Source organism: Salmo trutta, chromosome 12 (assembly GCF_901001165.1).
Source record: "Salmo trutta chromosome 12, fSalTru1.1, whole genome shotgun sequence".
NCBI classification, from domain to species: domain Eukaryota; kingdom Metazoa; phylum Chordata; class Actinopteri; order Salmoniformes; family Salmonidae; genus Salmo; species Salmo trutta.
The window spans coordinates 44,934,458-44,952,254 of NC_042968.1; the positions used below are offsets into that span (position 1 = coordinate 44,934,458).

Sequence of the window (17,797 nt, forward strand, 5' to 3'; positions counted from 1 at the left end):
TAAAGTTACCAGAATATTGCAACCGTGTGAGCCACAAATGACAATGTTTCTGTATTTTCTTCCTCTTCGTGTGTAATCAAAGTTAGCCTTCCCCTCGTCAGGACATAGTGGTGTACAACTGTACAAGCCCCAACCGAGTCACTGGAAGGTGTTTTAACATGACTGTAAAGGGAAGAGATGCATTAAAAACACAAAGACTTAAGCTTTTTATTGGCAGTGGAAAATAAGTTTCAGTATTTTATTGAAAGTAATCCATAAATAATACTGTGATAAAATAGTTAAGTACTTAGACTGTACATCATTTTGTTACCAGAGCAGGAGAATACAAATGGGGAAAACTGGAGATAAAAAAAAAAACAAAAAAAAACAGCATTTGCTTTGTGCATTATAAAATGACTAAATCACAAAGGGAATAACATAACTAATGTAGGGTGGAAAGGAAGTCTTCGCTTCCGTGACATTATCTGTCTTGAAAAAGTATTGCCACAGCAACCTGTGTTAAAACACTCAGAAACAGCTTTAAAAAATGGCAACTTCTAAAAATCAAACGGAGATGACGAATAAATAAGACAGCCAGAGAAAGGAGGTAAGAAAAGAAAAACATCAGGCTTGATTAGAAGTCTCCGTAGTACAACGTGTTGGTTAAAGGTCTGTGGGTGGATCGCTCCACCTCGGGTGAGTAGCTAGTCGCTGGGATCAGTTTAGGCCACAGTGGACTTGGTCCGTCGATAGTAGAGCCGCCACGCTTTCGGCTCAGGTCTGGCTCCCGTTAGCATGCTCCAGGGGAAGGCAGGGGAAAGAGAGGGATGAGGAGAAGGAGGGAAAGAGGAATGGAGAGTTTGGGCATGCGAGGTTGACTGGAGAATTGGAGATCCTACACAGTGGAACAGTCTCTTACCAAGCGATGCATCTGAAAACAGCCCTGGTCTTCACTACTGTTTATGGCTTTTGTTTCAGTCTTTCTACAGGTTTGGTTTCACAGGAAAGAACAAAGAGAAAGAGAGTTGTTTCACGTGTCACCTGTCGTCACAGTTACCTAGGGCCTGTGGTTACGGTCCGCCTGGTGCTTAGCGACCACAGCGTTGTAGCAGTTTGTGAAACAATGTCATTCAGAACTCCAGCAATATTTCTGATATTCACATATCCTCATTGTCCTATAAGAGCTGCATTTACAAATAATCCCTATGGATACGCTTGAAGATAACCAGCGGCTGGGGGAGAAGGGAAATGGGCTCCAATTCAGTTAGAAAGTCACTTATTAAAGTCACCCGATCATCAGTTCAATGATTAAAAACAACAGAGGACAGAGAAATAAAAACATACATCTTGTCAATACAAGATCAGGAATATATATATATATATATATATATATATATATATAAAATGATTAGATAATGTCTGTTGATATAAATATACAAACTCCAGACCATCTAAAAACATTCAGTTACATCTGAGAGTTAACCTTGATAAGGACACAATTGGAACAGTTTTAGAAAAGAGGGATTTTTCCATTTAGGTGGGAGAGAGGGGTGAAGTAACAGATAGATACATAAATCTAAAACCATTGAAATGTCCCACCAGCTTACTAACATAAATATAACAATAAAGATTGATAAATCTAGTACTGAGATTGGTGACATGGTTGTTAGTTCTTTTATCTCTGTGATGACAATACAACTCCGTGAGAAGTGTCCTTGCAGGGTCAGCAGCTGCTCCTGATGGGGGGAAACTCACACCCCTCATCCTCCAACCAGCAGTCACCTATAGAAATAATGAGGATCAACTAAGAGAAGAGGAGGTAGAGAGACAGAGGTAGAGAGAGAGGTTAAGAGAAAGACAGACAGCGGGGCAGACAGACAGCGGGGCAGACAGACAGCGGGGCAGACAGACAGCGGGGCAGACAGACAGCGGGGCAGACAGAAGGGCAGACAGAGACAGAGAAGCAGCAGATAAAGATGACAGAATAGAGGAGGAGAGAAAGAGGAGAGGAGGAGCGTAGACATGCATTAATATAGCCAAGAAAGCAGAGGCACAAGAAGCTGCTTTAACAGAAGAGATCCACTGTGAAGTGTGTGTGTGTGTGTGTGTGTGTGTGTGTGTGTATAAACTTACTGTGTAGTGTTAGCAGGAGTATGTCCTGACTGTGGCAGTGTCCAGCCTCTGTATTGCAGACTGACTCCCTGCATCCCCACAGCAAAACCACATGCAGAAACATGCTGTTAGTAAGTCACTCACAATCTCCAGCATAACACACCCACACACACTAGAGCTGGGAAAACACTAAACCATTGTTGAAAGCATATTGTGTAAGGTCTCCTTAACAAGACAGAGATGAAGCCGCAGCAGTGCCACTCATAATAACACAGACACAATGAGCCCTCATTCTCCGTGGACCCAACCCCTTGTCCTACCGTCCATGGGGCTCCTTTTGGGCTGCGTGGAGGGGGACGCTGCGTTGCTATTGGTCAGTCTGAAGTTGGCGGGCAGGGTGTCGGCTGAGCCCGGGGACATCCCCCGGGCGTCTTTGGGCCGGAACTTCTTCCTCCAGGAGGGGGCGCGCCGGAAGTTGTTATCATCCTCCTGGAAGAGATTCAGAGAGAGGAAGAAGCAGGAAGGAGATAAAGATGTGGATATACATGGAGGAGTGATTTAGAAAGAGTGTGTGTGTGTGTGGGATTTAAAAAGTGCGTGCGTGTGTGTGTGGGATTTAAAAAGTGTGTGTGTGTGTGTGCGTGTGTGTGAGCTTTAGAAAGTGTGTGTGTGTGTGTGAGTGTGTGCTTGTGTGAGTGATTTAAAAAGTGTGTGTGGTTTAGAAAGTGTGTGTGTGGTCCATCATATGTGTGTGTCTCACCTCATCCAGTCTCCTCTCTGTACCGGTGGCCAGTAGACTGTTGTACTCACTCTCCAGAGCTGCTCTCGCCTACAACACAGGAAGGAGGGAGAGACAGACAGTAGATGAATGAGTGTGAGAGACAAGAGCTGACGTCTCAGCTGGGAGCGCTGTCTGACTGCCAGGGTGTGTGTGTCTACGTCCTGTGTGGGTACCTACCTGTGTGTTCTGGGTGGGGATCTGCAGCAGCAGGGCCAGGGCGTTGTGGTCGAAGGTTTCATCCAGGGCCAGCAGAGCTCCGTGTACGCCACTCTCCAGCAGGTTGTTACTGTACTCCTTCAGCCCCATGGCCTGTACCCAGCTGATCACACGCTCGTTGCTCCACACCAGCACGTCTGCTCAGGGTACACAAAATGGTAACCAGTTGGTACAGAAACGTTTGGGGAATGATCAGGGAACACATCCAAAGACAGTCAAAAATAATTCCTCTGTGAATTTTTATTTATTTTTTTAAAATCGGGAAGGACTGGAATTAATTTGACATTTTGTTGCCCCCCCCAGTGTAGGAGAGCTGGGAATTATTCCTCTATATGTTAGAAAAACGTTGATATTGATCAGGAAATAAATGCAGAGGAAAAGTCCAAAGAAATCCTCTGTACAAACAAACCCATCATTTCTAAATGTGTATATGGACGCAATAGAAGGATAAATACTGCACAATTCAGATTCTCCCATAGTGTTATTATCTTAGCGTTGCTGACTCCAGAGTCTCCCATAGTGTTATTAGCTTAGCGTTGCTGACACCAGATTCTCCCACAGCGTTATTATCTTAGCATTGCTGACACTTCAGATTCTCCCATAGTGTTATTATCTTAGCGTTGCTGACACTTCAGATTCTCCCATAGTGTTATTAGCTTAGCGTTGCTGACACTTCAGATTCTCCCATAGTGTTATTAGCTTAGCGTTGCTGACACTTCAGATTCTCCCATTGCGTTATTATCTTAGCATTGCTGACACTTCAGATTCTCCCATAGTGTTATTAGCTTAGCGTTGCTGACACTTCAGATTCTCCCATAGTGTTATTATCTTAGCGTTGCTGACACTTCAGATTCTCCCATTGCGTTATTATCTTAGCGTTGCTGACACCAGATTCTAACATTGCGTTATTATCTTAGCGTTGCTGACATTTCAGATTCTCCCATAGTGTTATATCTTAGCGTTGCTGACACCAGATTCTCCCATAGCGTTATTATCTTAGCGTTGCTGACACTTCAGATTCTCCCATAGTGTTATTAGGTTAGCGTTGCTGACATTTCAGATTCTCCCATAGTGTTATTAGCTTAGCGTTGCTGACACCTCAGATTCTCCCATAGTGTTATTAGCTTAGCGTTGCTGACATTTCAGATTCTCCCATAGTGTTATTATCTTAGCGTTGCTGACACTTCAGATTCTCCCATAGTGTTATTAGCTTAGCGTTGCTGACACTTCAGATTCTCCCATTGCGTTATTATCTTAGCATTGCTGACACTTCAGATTCTCCCATAGTGTTATTAGCTTAGCGTTGCTGACACTTCAGATTCTCCCATAGTGTTATTATCTTAGCGTTGCTGACACTTCAGATTCTCCCATTGCGTTATTATCTTAGCGTTGCTGACACCAGATTCTAACATTGCGTTATTATCTTAGCGTTGCTGACACTTCAGGTTCTCCCATAGTGTTATTAGCTTAGCGTTGCTGACACCAGATTCTCCCATAGTGTTATTAGCTTAGCGTTGCTGACACCAGATTCTCCCATAGTGTTATTAGCTTAGCGTTGCTGACATTTCAGATTCTCCCATAGTGTTATTAGCTTAGCGTTGCTGACATTTCAGATTCTCCCATAGTGTTATTAGCTTAGCGTTGCTGACACTTCAGATTCTCCCATAGTGTTATTATCTTAGCGTTGCTGAACCTTCAGATTCTCCCATAGTGTTATTATCTTAGCGTTGCTGACACTTCAGATTCTCCCATTGCGTTATTAGCTTAGCGTTGCTGAACCTTCAGATTCTCCCATAGTGTTATTATCTTAGCGTTGCTGACACTTCAGATTCTCCCATAGTGTTATTATCTTAGCGTTGCTTCTACTTCAGATTCTCCCATAGTGTTATCTTAGCGTTGCTGACACTTCAGATTCTCCCATTGCGTTATTAGCTTAGCGTTGCTGACACTTCAGATTCTCGCATACCGTTATTATCTTAGCGTTGCTGACACTTCAGGTTCTCCCACAGCGTTATTATCTTAGCTAACTAAATGATGAGTGAAGCTGAACAGTGTGGTCATTTCTCCCTTCGGTTGACTGTCATTTTCTCTCACCGTTATCCCAGCTGTTACCTTGCAGCTCCAGTTGGGTCTCGTCACGCCTTCTCTCCAGCTCCTTCCTGTCGTAGTTCAGTCTCCTCAGACACATCACCCCACACTGGAAACTGTTCCTGTTACACAGACACATTGACTGGTTAAACATTTAGACAGAAACAAAATGAACGTCCCTAGTTGTCCATGGCACCATTTTGGCCCTTAATAGCGGGAACTGTCCACCATTTATTTTGGCCCTTACCTATGGAAACTGTAAACCATTTTGGTTCTTAATACCTGTGGAAGCTGTCCACCATTTTCAGACCTTTTACCTGTGGAAAATGTCCACCATTTTGAGCTTTTACCTGTGGAAACTGTTCACCATTTTGAGCTTTTTACCTGTGGAAATGGTCCACCATTTTGAGGCTTTTACCTGTGGAAGCTGTCCACCATTTTAAGCTGTCCCCTCATGTCCTTCTTGGTGAGGTGGTCCAGCATGCGTGCATCTACCAGGGACTCCATGAAGTAGGAGCGGTACTGGGGCAGACCCAGGCTGGGCAGCCACTCGTTACCAATCCACTCATGGTTCATGTCTCCATACGCCAGCGTCTGTGGAGGGAGGGACAGGGGCTAGGTCAGACTGTGTTTGGAGTCTATTAAAAGAGTCAAAAGTTAGTGGGGGATAGCTACCATCACTATGAAAGGCTATCAGGCCATTACAACAAGAAAAAGGCTAGGTGGGAAAGTGATGGAAATCACCCCATTAAAATCTAGTGTGTGCATGTGTCTGTACATTCATGTTTGTGTGCAAGTTACAGCAGGTTTAGGTGCAGCTACGACCACAGATCAGAACTAGGGCCAGTGAGAGAACTAGACTGATGTGTGTGTTCTGATAGGTGGGAGGTCAGAGAACTAGACTGATGTGTGTGTTCTGATAGGTGGGAGGTCAGAGAACTAGACTGATGTGTGTGTTCTGATAGGTGGGAGGTCAGAGAACTAGACTGATGTGTGTGTTCTGATAGGTGGGAGGTCAGAGAACTAGACTGATGTGTGTGTTCTGATAGGTGGGAGGTCAGAGAACTAGACTGATGTGTGTGTTCTGATAGGTGGGAGGTCAGAGAACTAGACTGATGTGTGTGTTCTGATAGGTGGGAGGTCAGAGAACTAGACTGATGTGTGTGTTCTGATAGGTGGGAGGTCAGAGAACTAGACTGATGTGTGTGTTCTGATAGGTGGGAGGTCAGAGAACTAGACTGATGTGTGTGTTCTGATAGGTGGGAGGTCAGAGAACTAGACTGATGTGTGTGTTCTGATAGGTGGGAGGTCAGAGACTAGACTGATGTGTGTGTTCTGATAGGTGGGAGGTCAGAGAACTAGACTGATGTGTGTGTTCTGATAGGTGGGAGGTCAGAGAACTAGACTGATGTGTGTGTTCTGATAGGTGGGAGGTCAGAGAACTAGACTGATGTGTGTGTTCTGATAGGTGGGAGGTCAGAGAACTAGACTGATGTGTGTGTTCTGATAGGTGGGAGGTCAGAGAACTAGACTGATGTGTGTGTTCTGATAGGTGGGAGGTCAGAGAACTAGACTGATGTGTGTGTTCTGATAGGTGGGAGGTCAGAGAACTAGACTGATGTGTGTGTTCTGATAGGTGGGAGGTCAGAGAACTAGACTGATGTGTGTGTTCTGATAGGTGGGAGGTCAGAGAACTAGACTGATGTGTGTGTTCTGATAGGTGGGAGGTCAGAGAACTAGACTGATGTGTGTGTTCTGATAGGTGGGAGGTCAGAGAACTAGACTGATGTGTGTGTTCTGATAGGTGGGAGGTCAGAGAACTAGACTGATGTGTGTGTTCTGATAGGTGGGAGGTCAGAGAACTAGACTGATGTGTGTGTTCTGATAGGTGGGGAGGTCAGAGAACTAGACTGTTGTGTGTGTTCTGATAGGTGGGAGGTCAGAGAACTAGACTGATGTGTGTTCTGATAGGTGGGAGGTCAGAGAACTAGACTGATGTGTGTGTTCTGATAGGTGGGAGTAGGTGGAGGGTCAGAGAACTAGACTGATGTGTGTTCTGATAGGTGGGAGGTCAGAGAACTAGACTGATGTGTGTTCTGATAGGTAGGAGGTCAGAGAACTAGACTGATGTGTGTGTTCTGATAGGTGGGAGGTCAGAGAACTAGACTGATGTGTGTTCTGATAGGTGGGAGGTCAGAGAACTAGACTGATGTGTGTTCTGATAGGTAGGAGGTCAGAGAACTAGACTGATGTGTGTTCTGATAGGTAGGAGGTCAGAGAACTAGACTGATGTGTGTTCTGATAGGTAGGAGGTCAGAGAACTAGACTGATGTGTGTGTTCTGATAGGTGGGAGGTCAGAGAACTAGACCGATGTGTGTTCTGATAGGTAGGAGGTCAGAGAACTAGACTGATGTGTGTTCTGATAGGTGGGAGGTCAGAGAACTAGACTGATGCGTGTTCTGATAGGTGGGAGGTCAGAGAACTAGACCGATGTGTGTTCTGATAGGTGGGAGGTCAGAGAACTAGACCGATGTGTGTTCTGATAGGTGGGAGGTCAGAGAACTAGACCGATGTGTGTTCTGATAGGTGGGAGGTCAGAGAACTAGACCGATGTGTGTTCTGATAGGTGGGAGGTCAGAGAACTAGACCGATGTGTGTTCTGATAGGTGGGAGGTCAGAGAACTAGACCGATGTGTGTTCTGATAGGTGGGAGGTCAGAGAACTAGACTGATGTGTGTTCTGATAGGTGGGAGGTCAGAGAACTAGACCGATGTGTGTTCTGATAGGTGGGAGGTCAGAGAAATAGACCGATGTGTGTTCTGATAGGTGGGAGGTCAGAGAACTAGACCGATGTGTGTTCTGATAGGTGGGAGGTCAGAGAAATAGACCGATGTGTGTTCTGATAGGTGGGAGGTCAGAGAACTAGACCGATGTGTGTTCTGATAGGTGGGAGGTCAGAGAACTAGACCGATGTGTGTTCTGATAGGTGGGAGGTCAGAGAAATAGACTGATGTGTGTTTTGATAGGTGGGAGGTCAGAGAACTAGACTGATGCGTGTTCTGATAGGTGGGAGGTCAGAGAACTAGACCGATGTGTGTTCTGATAGGTGGGAGGTCAGAGAACTAGACCAATGTGTGTTCTGATAGGTGGGAGGTCAGAGAAATAGACTGATGTGTGTTTTGATAGGTGGGAGGGGAAGGAAGTAGCCCAACTGTAAACAACTTCTAAACAGCAGAGGCTTGTAATAATTCTCTCCTGTCCTGACTGTGGCTTCTAAACAGGACATCTGAGTCAATGTCTGTCTGCCACCACAAGAGTTTGATGGAGAAGCCATATCACTATGTGTGTAACTACATTATTCCTGCTGCAATATCCTTCTCCGATACCTCCAGATTTGCATTTAGGTTAAATGTGCAGCTGACTAAAGTAACGGAGACCAAGAGCCATACTGTTATCAGAGCATCCGTGCAAGAAAACAAAAAAACTATCTGTCCAACTGAAACTATTGAGAAATAGTCAAACTGAAACAACCATCTGTCCAACTGAAACTATTGAGAAATAATCAAACTGAAACAACCATCTGTCCAACTGAAGAACTAAACTGCCCAACTGAAATAAGGTGAAATGTCCTCGTCGTCTACCACAGCCAGAGAAAAGAGAGACAGACAGGGGTGTGCAAACCTGGGCCCAGCTGCCCTCGTCATCCTCCTGTTGTTAGCATGGTTAGCATGGTGAGAGAAGAGAGCGGGTTAGAGTTAGTGACTGTGGCAGTGCTGGGTTCGGCAGCTCAACATCAACATGCTACTTAACCAGTGTTAATGTTAAGACAACTCAACTGGAAACTGGACATGCAACCAACAGCTCATGCTTTAGGCTACATTAGCGTCCTGTTCTCAATGAACCTGGGATTGACCTCGAATTCATTTTAATATCTAATACTGCTATTTGACCTGTTGAAGCATCCATTGTAGCACGTATTAGTAAGTCCCAGGTTGAAACAGGACTGTAAATATAGCATTGAGCAAAAGTGTTTAAATGAAATACAGTTTTATAACTTGACAAACAGTGCCTTGCGAAAGTATTCACCCCCCTTGGCATTTTTCCTATTTTGTTGCCTTACAACCTGGAATTAAAATGTATTTTTTTGGGGGGTTGTATCATTTGATTTACACAACATGCCTACCACTTTGAAGATGCAAAATATTTTTTATTGTGAAACAAGAAATAAGACAAAAAAAATGGGAAACTTGAGCATGCATAACTATTCACCCCCCAAAGTCAATACCTTGTAGAGCCACCTTTTGCAGGAATTACAGCTGCAAGTCTCTTGGGGTATGTCTCTATAAGCTTGGCACATCTAGCCACTGGGATTTTTGCCCATTCTTCAAGGCAAAACTGCTCCCGCTCCTTCAAGTTGGATGGGTTCCGCTGGTGTACAGCAATCTTTAAGTCATACCACAGATTCTCAATTGGATTGAGGTCTGGGCTTTGACTAGGCCATTCTAAGACATTTAAATATTTCCCCTTAAACCACTCGAGTGTTGCTTTAGCAGTATGCTTAGTGGTCATTGTCCTGCTGGAAGGTGAACCTCCGTCCCAGTCTCAAATCTCTGGAAGACATCAGGTTTCCCCCAAGAATTTCCCTGTATTTCGCGCCATCAATCATTCCTTCTATTCTGACCAGTTTCCCAGTCCCTGCTGATGAAAACATGGTGGTGTTCTCGGGGTGATGAGAGGTATTGGGTTTGCGCCAGACAGCGTTTTCCTTGATGGCCAAAAAGCTACATTTTAGTCTCATTTGACCAGAGTACCTCCTTCCATATGTTTTGGGAGTCTCCTGCATGCCTTTTGGCGAACACCAAATGTGTTTGCTTATTTTTTTCTTTAAGCAATGGCTTTTTTCTGGCCACTCTTCCGTAAAGCCCAGCTCTGTGGAGTGTACAGATTAAAGTGGTCCTATGGACAGATACTCCGTGGAGCTTTGCAGCTCCTTCAGGGTTATCTTTGGTCTCTTTGTTGCCTCTCTGATTAATGCCCTCCTTGCCTGGTCCGTGAGGTTTGGTGGGCGTCCCTCTCTTGGCAGGTTTGTTGTGGTGCCACATTCTTTCCATTTTTATATAATGGAATTAATGGTGCTCTGTGGGTTGTTCAAAGTTTCTGATATTTTTTTTTATAGCCCAACCCTGATCTGTACTTCTCCACAACTTTGTCCCTGACCTGTTTGGAGAGCTCCTTGGTCTTCTTGGTGCCGCTTGCTTAGTGGCGTTGCAGACTCTGGGGCTTTTGAGAACAGGTGTATATTTTCTGAGATCATGTGACACTTAAATAAAGTCCACCTGTGTGCAATCTAACTAATTGTGTGACTTCTGAAGGTAATTGGTTGCACCAGATCTTATTTAGGGGCTTCATAGCAAAAGGGGTGAATACATATGCACGCACCACCTTTCCGTAACATTTTTTTTGGTACATTTTCTGAAACGTTATTTTTTTCATTTCACTTCACCAATTTGGACTATTTTGTGTACGTCCATTACATGAAATCCAAATTACAAGTTGTAATGCAACAAAATAGGAAAAAAGCCAAAGGGGATGAATACTTTAGCAAGGCACTGTGTAGCAATTAGGCCTGGAACATAAAGACAACACAAATCTAATGTTAACCAGTCATTTCTGTTCAAAAGCTAAGTCTGTGCTGAACTTAGCCTTCAACCAAACTGACAGACACACAAAAAACACACGTACTGACACCAAAAGCCCAAACCAAGACACAGACATGGACAAACAGGGCCGTGAGAAAAGTACAGACAGGGAGTAACACCCAACTACCAACCAGATCACTAGCAGTCGCCTGCGCCAGTGACTGCCCAATGGCTTGGGGAGACTAACCGTGGAGGGCGTGGCCGCAAGGCACTCCAACTCTTCGTGCGTGACCCACACGTTCCCCGTGGACTGATCATGTGACAACCCCAAGAGTCACCAGTGATGCAAGCGTGTGAGAGGAAAGGGAGGAGGAGGGAGAGGAGAGGGAGGAGGAGAGTGAAGAGAAGGAGGAGAGGGTGTGAGGATTTGTTTATATTAAGAACAGAGGGAGGATGGGAAGGAAAATAAGAAGACCAAACAGCATTGTTATTATCACATCACATGATTCAGAGAGACAGTGACAGAGAGAGAGAGAGAGAGAGAGAGAGAGAGAGAGAGAGAGAGACACACAGAGAGAGCGAGAGAAACAGAGAGAGAGAACGAGAGAGAGAAAGAGAGACAGAGAGAACGAGAGAGAGAACGAGAGAGAGAACGAGAGAGAGAACGAGAGAGAGAACGAGAGAGAGAACGAGAGACAGAGAGAACGAGAGAGAGAAAGAGAGAGAGAGAGGCCCCAATCAGGGCAGTCCTTGTGAGTGAGTGATGCGCTGTAAAACTCTGATTGGTGGAAAGGTTACAGTGAGAAACGCTATTAGCTGGTTAGAGGAGTGACAGTAGCATGCTCCAATCAGGTGGTGAGGAGAGGAAGAAGAGGGCAGGGTCCTCCAGGGTCCACGTCTGCACTGGACTTCTTCAGAAGGTCTTAATTTTGGAGCTAACAGTATCTTTGGTGTGTCTGTGTGTATGCTTCACGTGTGTATGGGTTCCCATGTGTGTGTGTGTGTTGTCGTGTGTGTGTGTGTGTGTGTGTGTGTGTGTGTGTGTGTGTGTCTCTTACAGTTCTGGAGGTGGGGGGGGCAGAGGGGGAGGTGAGAGACATGATCTCCTGGATGGCCAGTCTCAGTTTGAGGCGGTGGAGGGGGTTACTGATGCCAATCTCCCTCTGGATCTCTGTGTCCGACAGGGCAGACATGATGGCACCGCTCTTCACATTGGCACGACATGCCGCCACGTACCAGGCTGGCATACCCACCCACAGCTACAGAGGAGACAGAGGGGAGGACAGAGGTGGCAGGGGAGGACAGAGAGGGGACAGAGGTGGCAGAGGAGGGGACAGCGGATGGCAGGGGAGGACAGAGAGGGGACAGAGGTGGCAGGGGAGGACAGAGGTGGCAGAGGAGGGGACAGCGGATGGCAGGGGAGGGGACAGCGGATGGCAGGGGAGGACAGAGGTGGCAGGGGAGGAGACAGCGGATGGCAGGGGAGGAGACAGCGGATGGCAGGGGAGGGGACAGAGGATGGCAGGGGAGGAGACAGCGGATGGCAGGGGAGGAGACAGCGGATGGCAGGGGAGGGGACAGAGGATGGCAGGGGAGGGGACAGAGGATGGCAGGGGAGGGGACAGAGGATGGCAGGGGAGGGGACAGAGGATGGCAGGGGAGGGGACAGAGGATGGCAGGGGAGGGGACAGAGGATGGCAGGGGAGGGGACAGAGGATGGCAGGGGAGGGGACAGAGGATGGCAGGGGAGGGGACAGCGGATGGCAGGGGAGGGGACAGCGGATGGCAGGGGAGGGGACAGCGGATGGCAGGGGAGGGGACAGCGGATGGCAGGGGAGCGGACAGCGGATGGCAGGGGAGCGGACAGCGGATGGCAGGGGAGGGGAGAGAGGGGACAGAGGTGGCAGGGGAGGACAGAGGTGGCAGAGGAGGGGACAGCGGATGGCAGGGGAGGGGACAGCGGATGGCAGGGGAGGGGACAGCGGATGGCAGGGGAGGGGAGGGGACAGAGGATGGCAGGGGAGGGCAGAGAGGGGACAGGAGAAAGAAGACAGGATTGGGTTATTTTTGTGTTTTGAATGTGTATGCACATAATCGTTTTTGTTGTGTGTGTGTGTGTGTGAGTGTTTTACATATGAGAGTGATTGTGTGTGTGTGTGTGTGTGCGTGTGTGTGTGTGCGCGTGCGTGCATGCGTGCATGTACTTATTCATTTTTGTGGTGTGTCTCACCTCCAGCCAGACCACTACAGTTGGGCCGTCCCACTGGGCAAAGGGAAGACTCTGCCTGCGAGCCTCCTCCAGCAACTCATGCCTAAAACAACACACATGGTTAGAGAGAGAGAGACACACACACACACACACACACACACACACACACACACACACACACACACACACACACACACACACACACACACACAGACACAGAGAGCCCATTTCACCATACACACACCTCAACCTGCACACACACACATGCACACACGTTGTAAACATGCTGAGGTAAAACAGAGAGAAAGCTGAGGATTTTAACCCTGCGGCAGTTCAGACCTAGAGAAAGAGAGGGAGAGAGCAACCCCAGATCATTTCCAGAACATTCTGGCCAGGTAAACAGGTCAGAAGTTTAAAGGCTGGTGACCACTTCAAAGCTTGGCAGGAGTCACATTTAAATCAATAAATTTGGTGGAAGACTCCTGCTCCTGAGTCAAGAAGGAGACCACCTTTATGCCAAGCCACTGTTACGTGGCCAACAGACTAAGGGCATCATGGGAAATGGAGTTATCACAACGGTTCAATACTAGGGGAAAACGTGTGTTAGTTAGAATGCATCCATAACACAACAGTCAGTAGAGGACAGAACACATGCAACAAAATACATGGAAAAACCTTCAGATAGTACGTTTGTCTATTTTTGGGTGTAATATTTTGGTCCACAAGATGGTACCATCCACTACTTAGCAGTGGAAAGATCCCACTAGTATCAGATCAGAACTAAAACCTGGCAAGACTGACTCAGTGTCAACTTCCACGGTTCTTCGTCTACACCTGTTAGTCTCATGTTTACGAAGCAATGTGACAAAACTACATTTGAATTCAGGAAGTACACTGAAAATTCCAATTCTCTACCATGCTTTTCAAATGAGGACATTTTGGAATTGAGTTTACTGTCTAAATTGACTGGAATTGAAATGGACTTGACACCAACCCTGATAAGTTGATCCTAGTTCTTTAGTTAACACCGGAAGAGGCTCAGAGAAAGCTTTCTAAAAACGGCAGGTAGACACATTCCTGTTAGTTGAGATGGTACTGTAAGGTATAGCAGTGAGGAAAATACATCAGGTCTGAGGAGAGCTGGTGAGGGCAGCATGAAGCCAACTGTTTGGAGGCAAAGAGCGCAAAGCAACAAGCAACATGGAGGAGATGACTCACCCTGTCTTTGGACTACAGATGGAATGAGAGAGAGATGAAATAAAAGAGTCACAATCAGCTAAATAAAAAGAACTGAAGCCAATTAAAAATAACCTAACTAGGCATAGGAGAGCTCCTGGTGGCGATGGCCAATGAGAACCAAGCTTGGACTCCTGGTGGCGATGGCCAATGAGAACCAAGCTTGGACTCCTGGTGGCGATGGCCAATGAGAACCAAGCTTGGACTCCTGGTGGCGAAGGCCAATGAGAACCAAGCTTTGACTCCTGGTGGCGATGGCCAATGAGAACCAAGCTTGGACTCCTGGTGGTGAAGGCCAATCAGAACCAAGCTTTGACTGTATCAAACTAACGTAGATCTATCAAAAGTGTCATTAAATGTTTGCTTCAAAACACAAAACTAATTCAACCGCCTTACTTTATACATATTTGAAAGTGATACAGTTATGATCAAGTCACCCCTTGATTACTTAAAGAAAAAAGGGGGACATTAGTTCAGAAAAATGAATGAATGTGAAATGGAAGCCTGGCTGACACACTGCATCATATCAACCTGAACTACAAGCATGAAGCTGTACAAATGCATAGGGCTGGTTTCCCAGACACAGATAGAGTCCACCCCTGGACTAACAAGCATTCATTAATAGGAGTCCGGGAAACTGGCCCTTAGAAAATCCCACCCTGGCAGTGTGGCTGAGGAGATGCAGTGAATTGGGAGATCGAGTTTGTGTGGACGGGACGGGCGGGGGTACGAGACCAGGACCCTGGGAGGGACAGCATGGGGCATGAGGCCCGGGAGGGACAGCATGGGGCATGAGGCCCGGGAGGGACAGCATGGGGCCTGAGGCCCGGGAGGGACAGCATGGGGCCTGAGGCCCGGGAGGGACAGCATGGGGCCTGAGGCCCGGGAGGGACAGCATGGGGCCTGAGGCCCGGGAGGGACAGCATGGGGCCTGAGGCCCGGGAGGGACAGCATGGGGCATGAGGCCCGGGAGGGACAGCATGGGGCATGAGGCCAGGGAGGGACAGCATGGGGCATGAGGCCAGGGAGGGACAGCATGGGGACCCAGGGTGGGACTATATGGAGCAGGGACATGAGGCCAGGACCCAGGGTGGGACTGCATGGAGCAGGGACATGAGGCCAGGACCGAGGGAGGGACAGCATGGAGCGGGGACATGAGGCCAGGACCCAGGGAGGGACAGCATGGAGCGGGGACATGAGGCCAGGACCCAGGGAGGGACAGCATGGAGCGGGGACATGAGGCCAGGACCCAGGGAGGGACAGCATGGAGAGGGGGCTGTGTGTGAGAGAGCAGGTGGCAGCACGCTACATGGCAGGGTGAGCATAGAGCAACACAGGGCTGTTACAGTGCTGGGGTCTGATCTACAACGGCCATATAGAACACACAAGCATAAACAGCAGCATGGCTGAGCTAGATTGACCTCTCTAGTAAAGCAAGATCTATGGTTGACCGAGTAGATTCATATCTATTGGAAGGAAGCAGAAACGACCAGTCTAGCTACCACTCCAGTAGTATCTACTGTTAACTAGAAGGAACCAGTCTAGCTACCACTCCAGTAGTATCTACTGTTAACTAGAAGGAACCAGTAGTATCTACTGTTAACTAGACGGAACCAGTCTAGCTACCACTCCAGTAGTATCTACTGTTAACTAGACGGAACCAGTAGTATCTACTGTTAACTAGACGGAACCAGTCTAGCTACCACTCCAGTAGTATCTACTGTTAACTAGACGGAACCAGTCTACCACTCCAGTAGTATCTACTGTTAACTAGAAGTAACCAGTCTAGCTACCACTCCAATAGTATCTACTGTTAACTAGACGGAACCAGTCTAGCTACCACTCCAGTAGTATCTACTGTTAACTAGAAGGAACCAGTCTAGCTACCACTCCAGTAGTATCTACTGTTAACTAGAAGGAACCAGTCTATCTACTGTTAACTAGAAGGAACCAGTCTAGCTACTACTCCAGTAGTATCTACTGTTAACTAGAAGTAACCAGTCTAGCTACCACTCCAATAGTATCTACTGTTAACTAGAAGGAACCAGTCTAGCTACCACTCCAGTAGTATCTACTGTTAACTAGAAGGAACCAGTCTAGCTACCACTCCAGTAGTATCTACTGTTAACTAGACGGAACCAGTCTAGCTACCACTCCAGTAGAATCTACTGTTAACTAGAAGGAACCAGTCTAGCTACCACTCCAGTAGTATCTACTGTTAACTAGACGGAACCAGTCTAGCTACCACTCCAGTAGAATCTACTGTTAACTAGAAGGAACCAGTCTATCTACTGTTAACTAGAAGGAACCAGTCTAGCTACCACTCCAGTAGTATCTACTGTTAACTAGAAGGAACCAGTAGTATCTACTGTTAACTAGAAGGAACCAGTCTAGCTACCACTCCAGTAGTATCTACGTTGCGTCACTGACAGGATGTGGAAACACCTACTTCTTCTGCAGTTTCCTGTTCTTCTCAGCGGGGCCGCCTAGTTTTCCCAGCCCCAGTGCATCCTGGGGAGAGGTCTCTGCCTCAGGGGTCCCAGCTGTGAGGAGAGATGGAGAGTCAGAGGTTAACGTCAGTGCAGGTAGTCCCTTCCTGTTTCAGCTTGTTTTCTTCTGTTTGCTGCCTACTGAACATGACCCAGCAGGCATGTTTTAGGGAGGGGGGGGGGACTGACCTTGGCTGCCCGGGGATTGACCTTGGCTGCCCAGGGACTGACCTTGGCTGCCAGGGGACTGACCTTGGCTGCCAGGGGACTGACCTTGGCTGCCCGGGGACTGACCTTGGCTGCCCGGGGACTGACCTTGGCTGCCAGGGGACTGACCTTGGCTGCCAGGGGACTCCTTGCTCCCTGGGGGGCCTGGCCGACCCTTCTCCTTCTTGCCGAAGAGGCGCCCGATGGAGGACTTGATGCTCTTCTTCTTGGCTGCCTTGTTCAGAGAGTCCTGACTGCTGTTACTGCTGCTGGGGTTACTACCCTGGCCGTCCTGTAGGGTGGTCATACTGAGACAGAGAGAGGTGGGGTGAGAGGAAGAGCGAGATGGGGGAAGAGAGGGAGGGGAGAGAGAAGGGGGAGCGAGAGAGAAAAGGGGGAGCGGGCGAGAGAAGGGGGAGCGGGAGAGAGAAGGGGGAGCGAGAGAGAGAAGGGGGAGCGAGAGAGAGAAGGGGGAGCGAGAGAGAGAAGGGGGAGCGGGAGAGAGAAGGGGGAGCGGGAGAGAGAAGGGGGAGCGAGAGAGAGAAGGGGGAGCGAGAGAGAAGGGGGAGCGGGAGAGAGAAGGGGGAGCGAGAGAGAGAAGGGGGAGCGAGAGAGAGAAGGGGGAGCGGGAGAGAGAAGGGGGAGCGGGAGAGAGAAGGGGGAGCGAGAGAGAGAAGGGGGAGCGGAGAGAGAAGGGGGAGCGGGAGAGAGAAGGGGGAGCGGGAGAGAGAAGGGGAGCGGAGAGGAGGAAGGGGGGAGCGGGAGAGGAAGGGGGGAGGCGAGAGGAGAGAGAAGGGGGAGCGAGAGAGAGAAGGGGGAGCGGGAGGGAGAGAGAGGGGG

At 47.9% G+C, this 17,797-nt stretch overlaps 1 protein-coding gene across 23 annotated transcripts in view; it reads right to left on the bottom strand.

The window, feature by feature from the left end:
* Positions 1–204: 204 nt before the first annotated feature.
* Positions 205–17,797, bottom strand: part of LOC115203624 (liprin-alpha-1) — an 83,265-nt gene continuing 65,672 nt past the window's right edge. For 5 of the 23 annotated variants that reach the window (XM_029768473.1, XM_029768472.1, XM_029768469.1 and 2 more), the window contains 14 exons: positions 17,087–17,265; positions 16,711–16,804; positions 14,244–14,255; positions 13,047–13,128; positions 11,875–12,075; positions 11,064–11,126; positions 8,859–8,885; positions 5,595–5,770; positions 5,183–5,298; positions 3,050–3,225; positions 2,852–2,920; positions 2,412–2,592; positions 2,113–2,180; positions 205–1,761 (listed from right to left, as the gene is read on the bottom strand). In XM_029768473.1, the coding sequence (XP_029624333.1) occupies positions 2,122–2,180; positions 2,412–2,592; positions 2,852–2,920; positions 3,050–3,225; positions 5,183–5,298; positions 5,595–5,770; positions 8,859–8,885; positions 11,064–11,126; positions 11,875–12,075; positions 13,047–13,128; positions 14,244–14,255; positions 16,711–16,804; positions 17,087–17,265 (1,435 nt within the window). In that variant the 3' untranslated portion in view covers positions 205–1,761; positions 2,113–2,121. Of the gene's footprint in view, positions 1,784–2,112; positions 2,181–2,411; positions 2,593–2,851; positions 2,921–3,049; positions 3,226–5,182; positions 5,299–5,594; positions 5,771–8,858; positions 8,886–11,007; positions 11,127–11,874; positions 12,076–13,046; positions 13,129–14,243; positions 14,256–16,710; positions 16,805–17,086; positions 17,266–17,797 lie in introns of those variants that run through there. The other 18 variants (XM_029768482.1, XM_029768483.1, XM_029768493.1 and 15 more) reach the window with 15 other exon arrangements.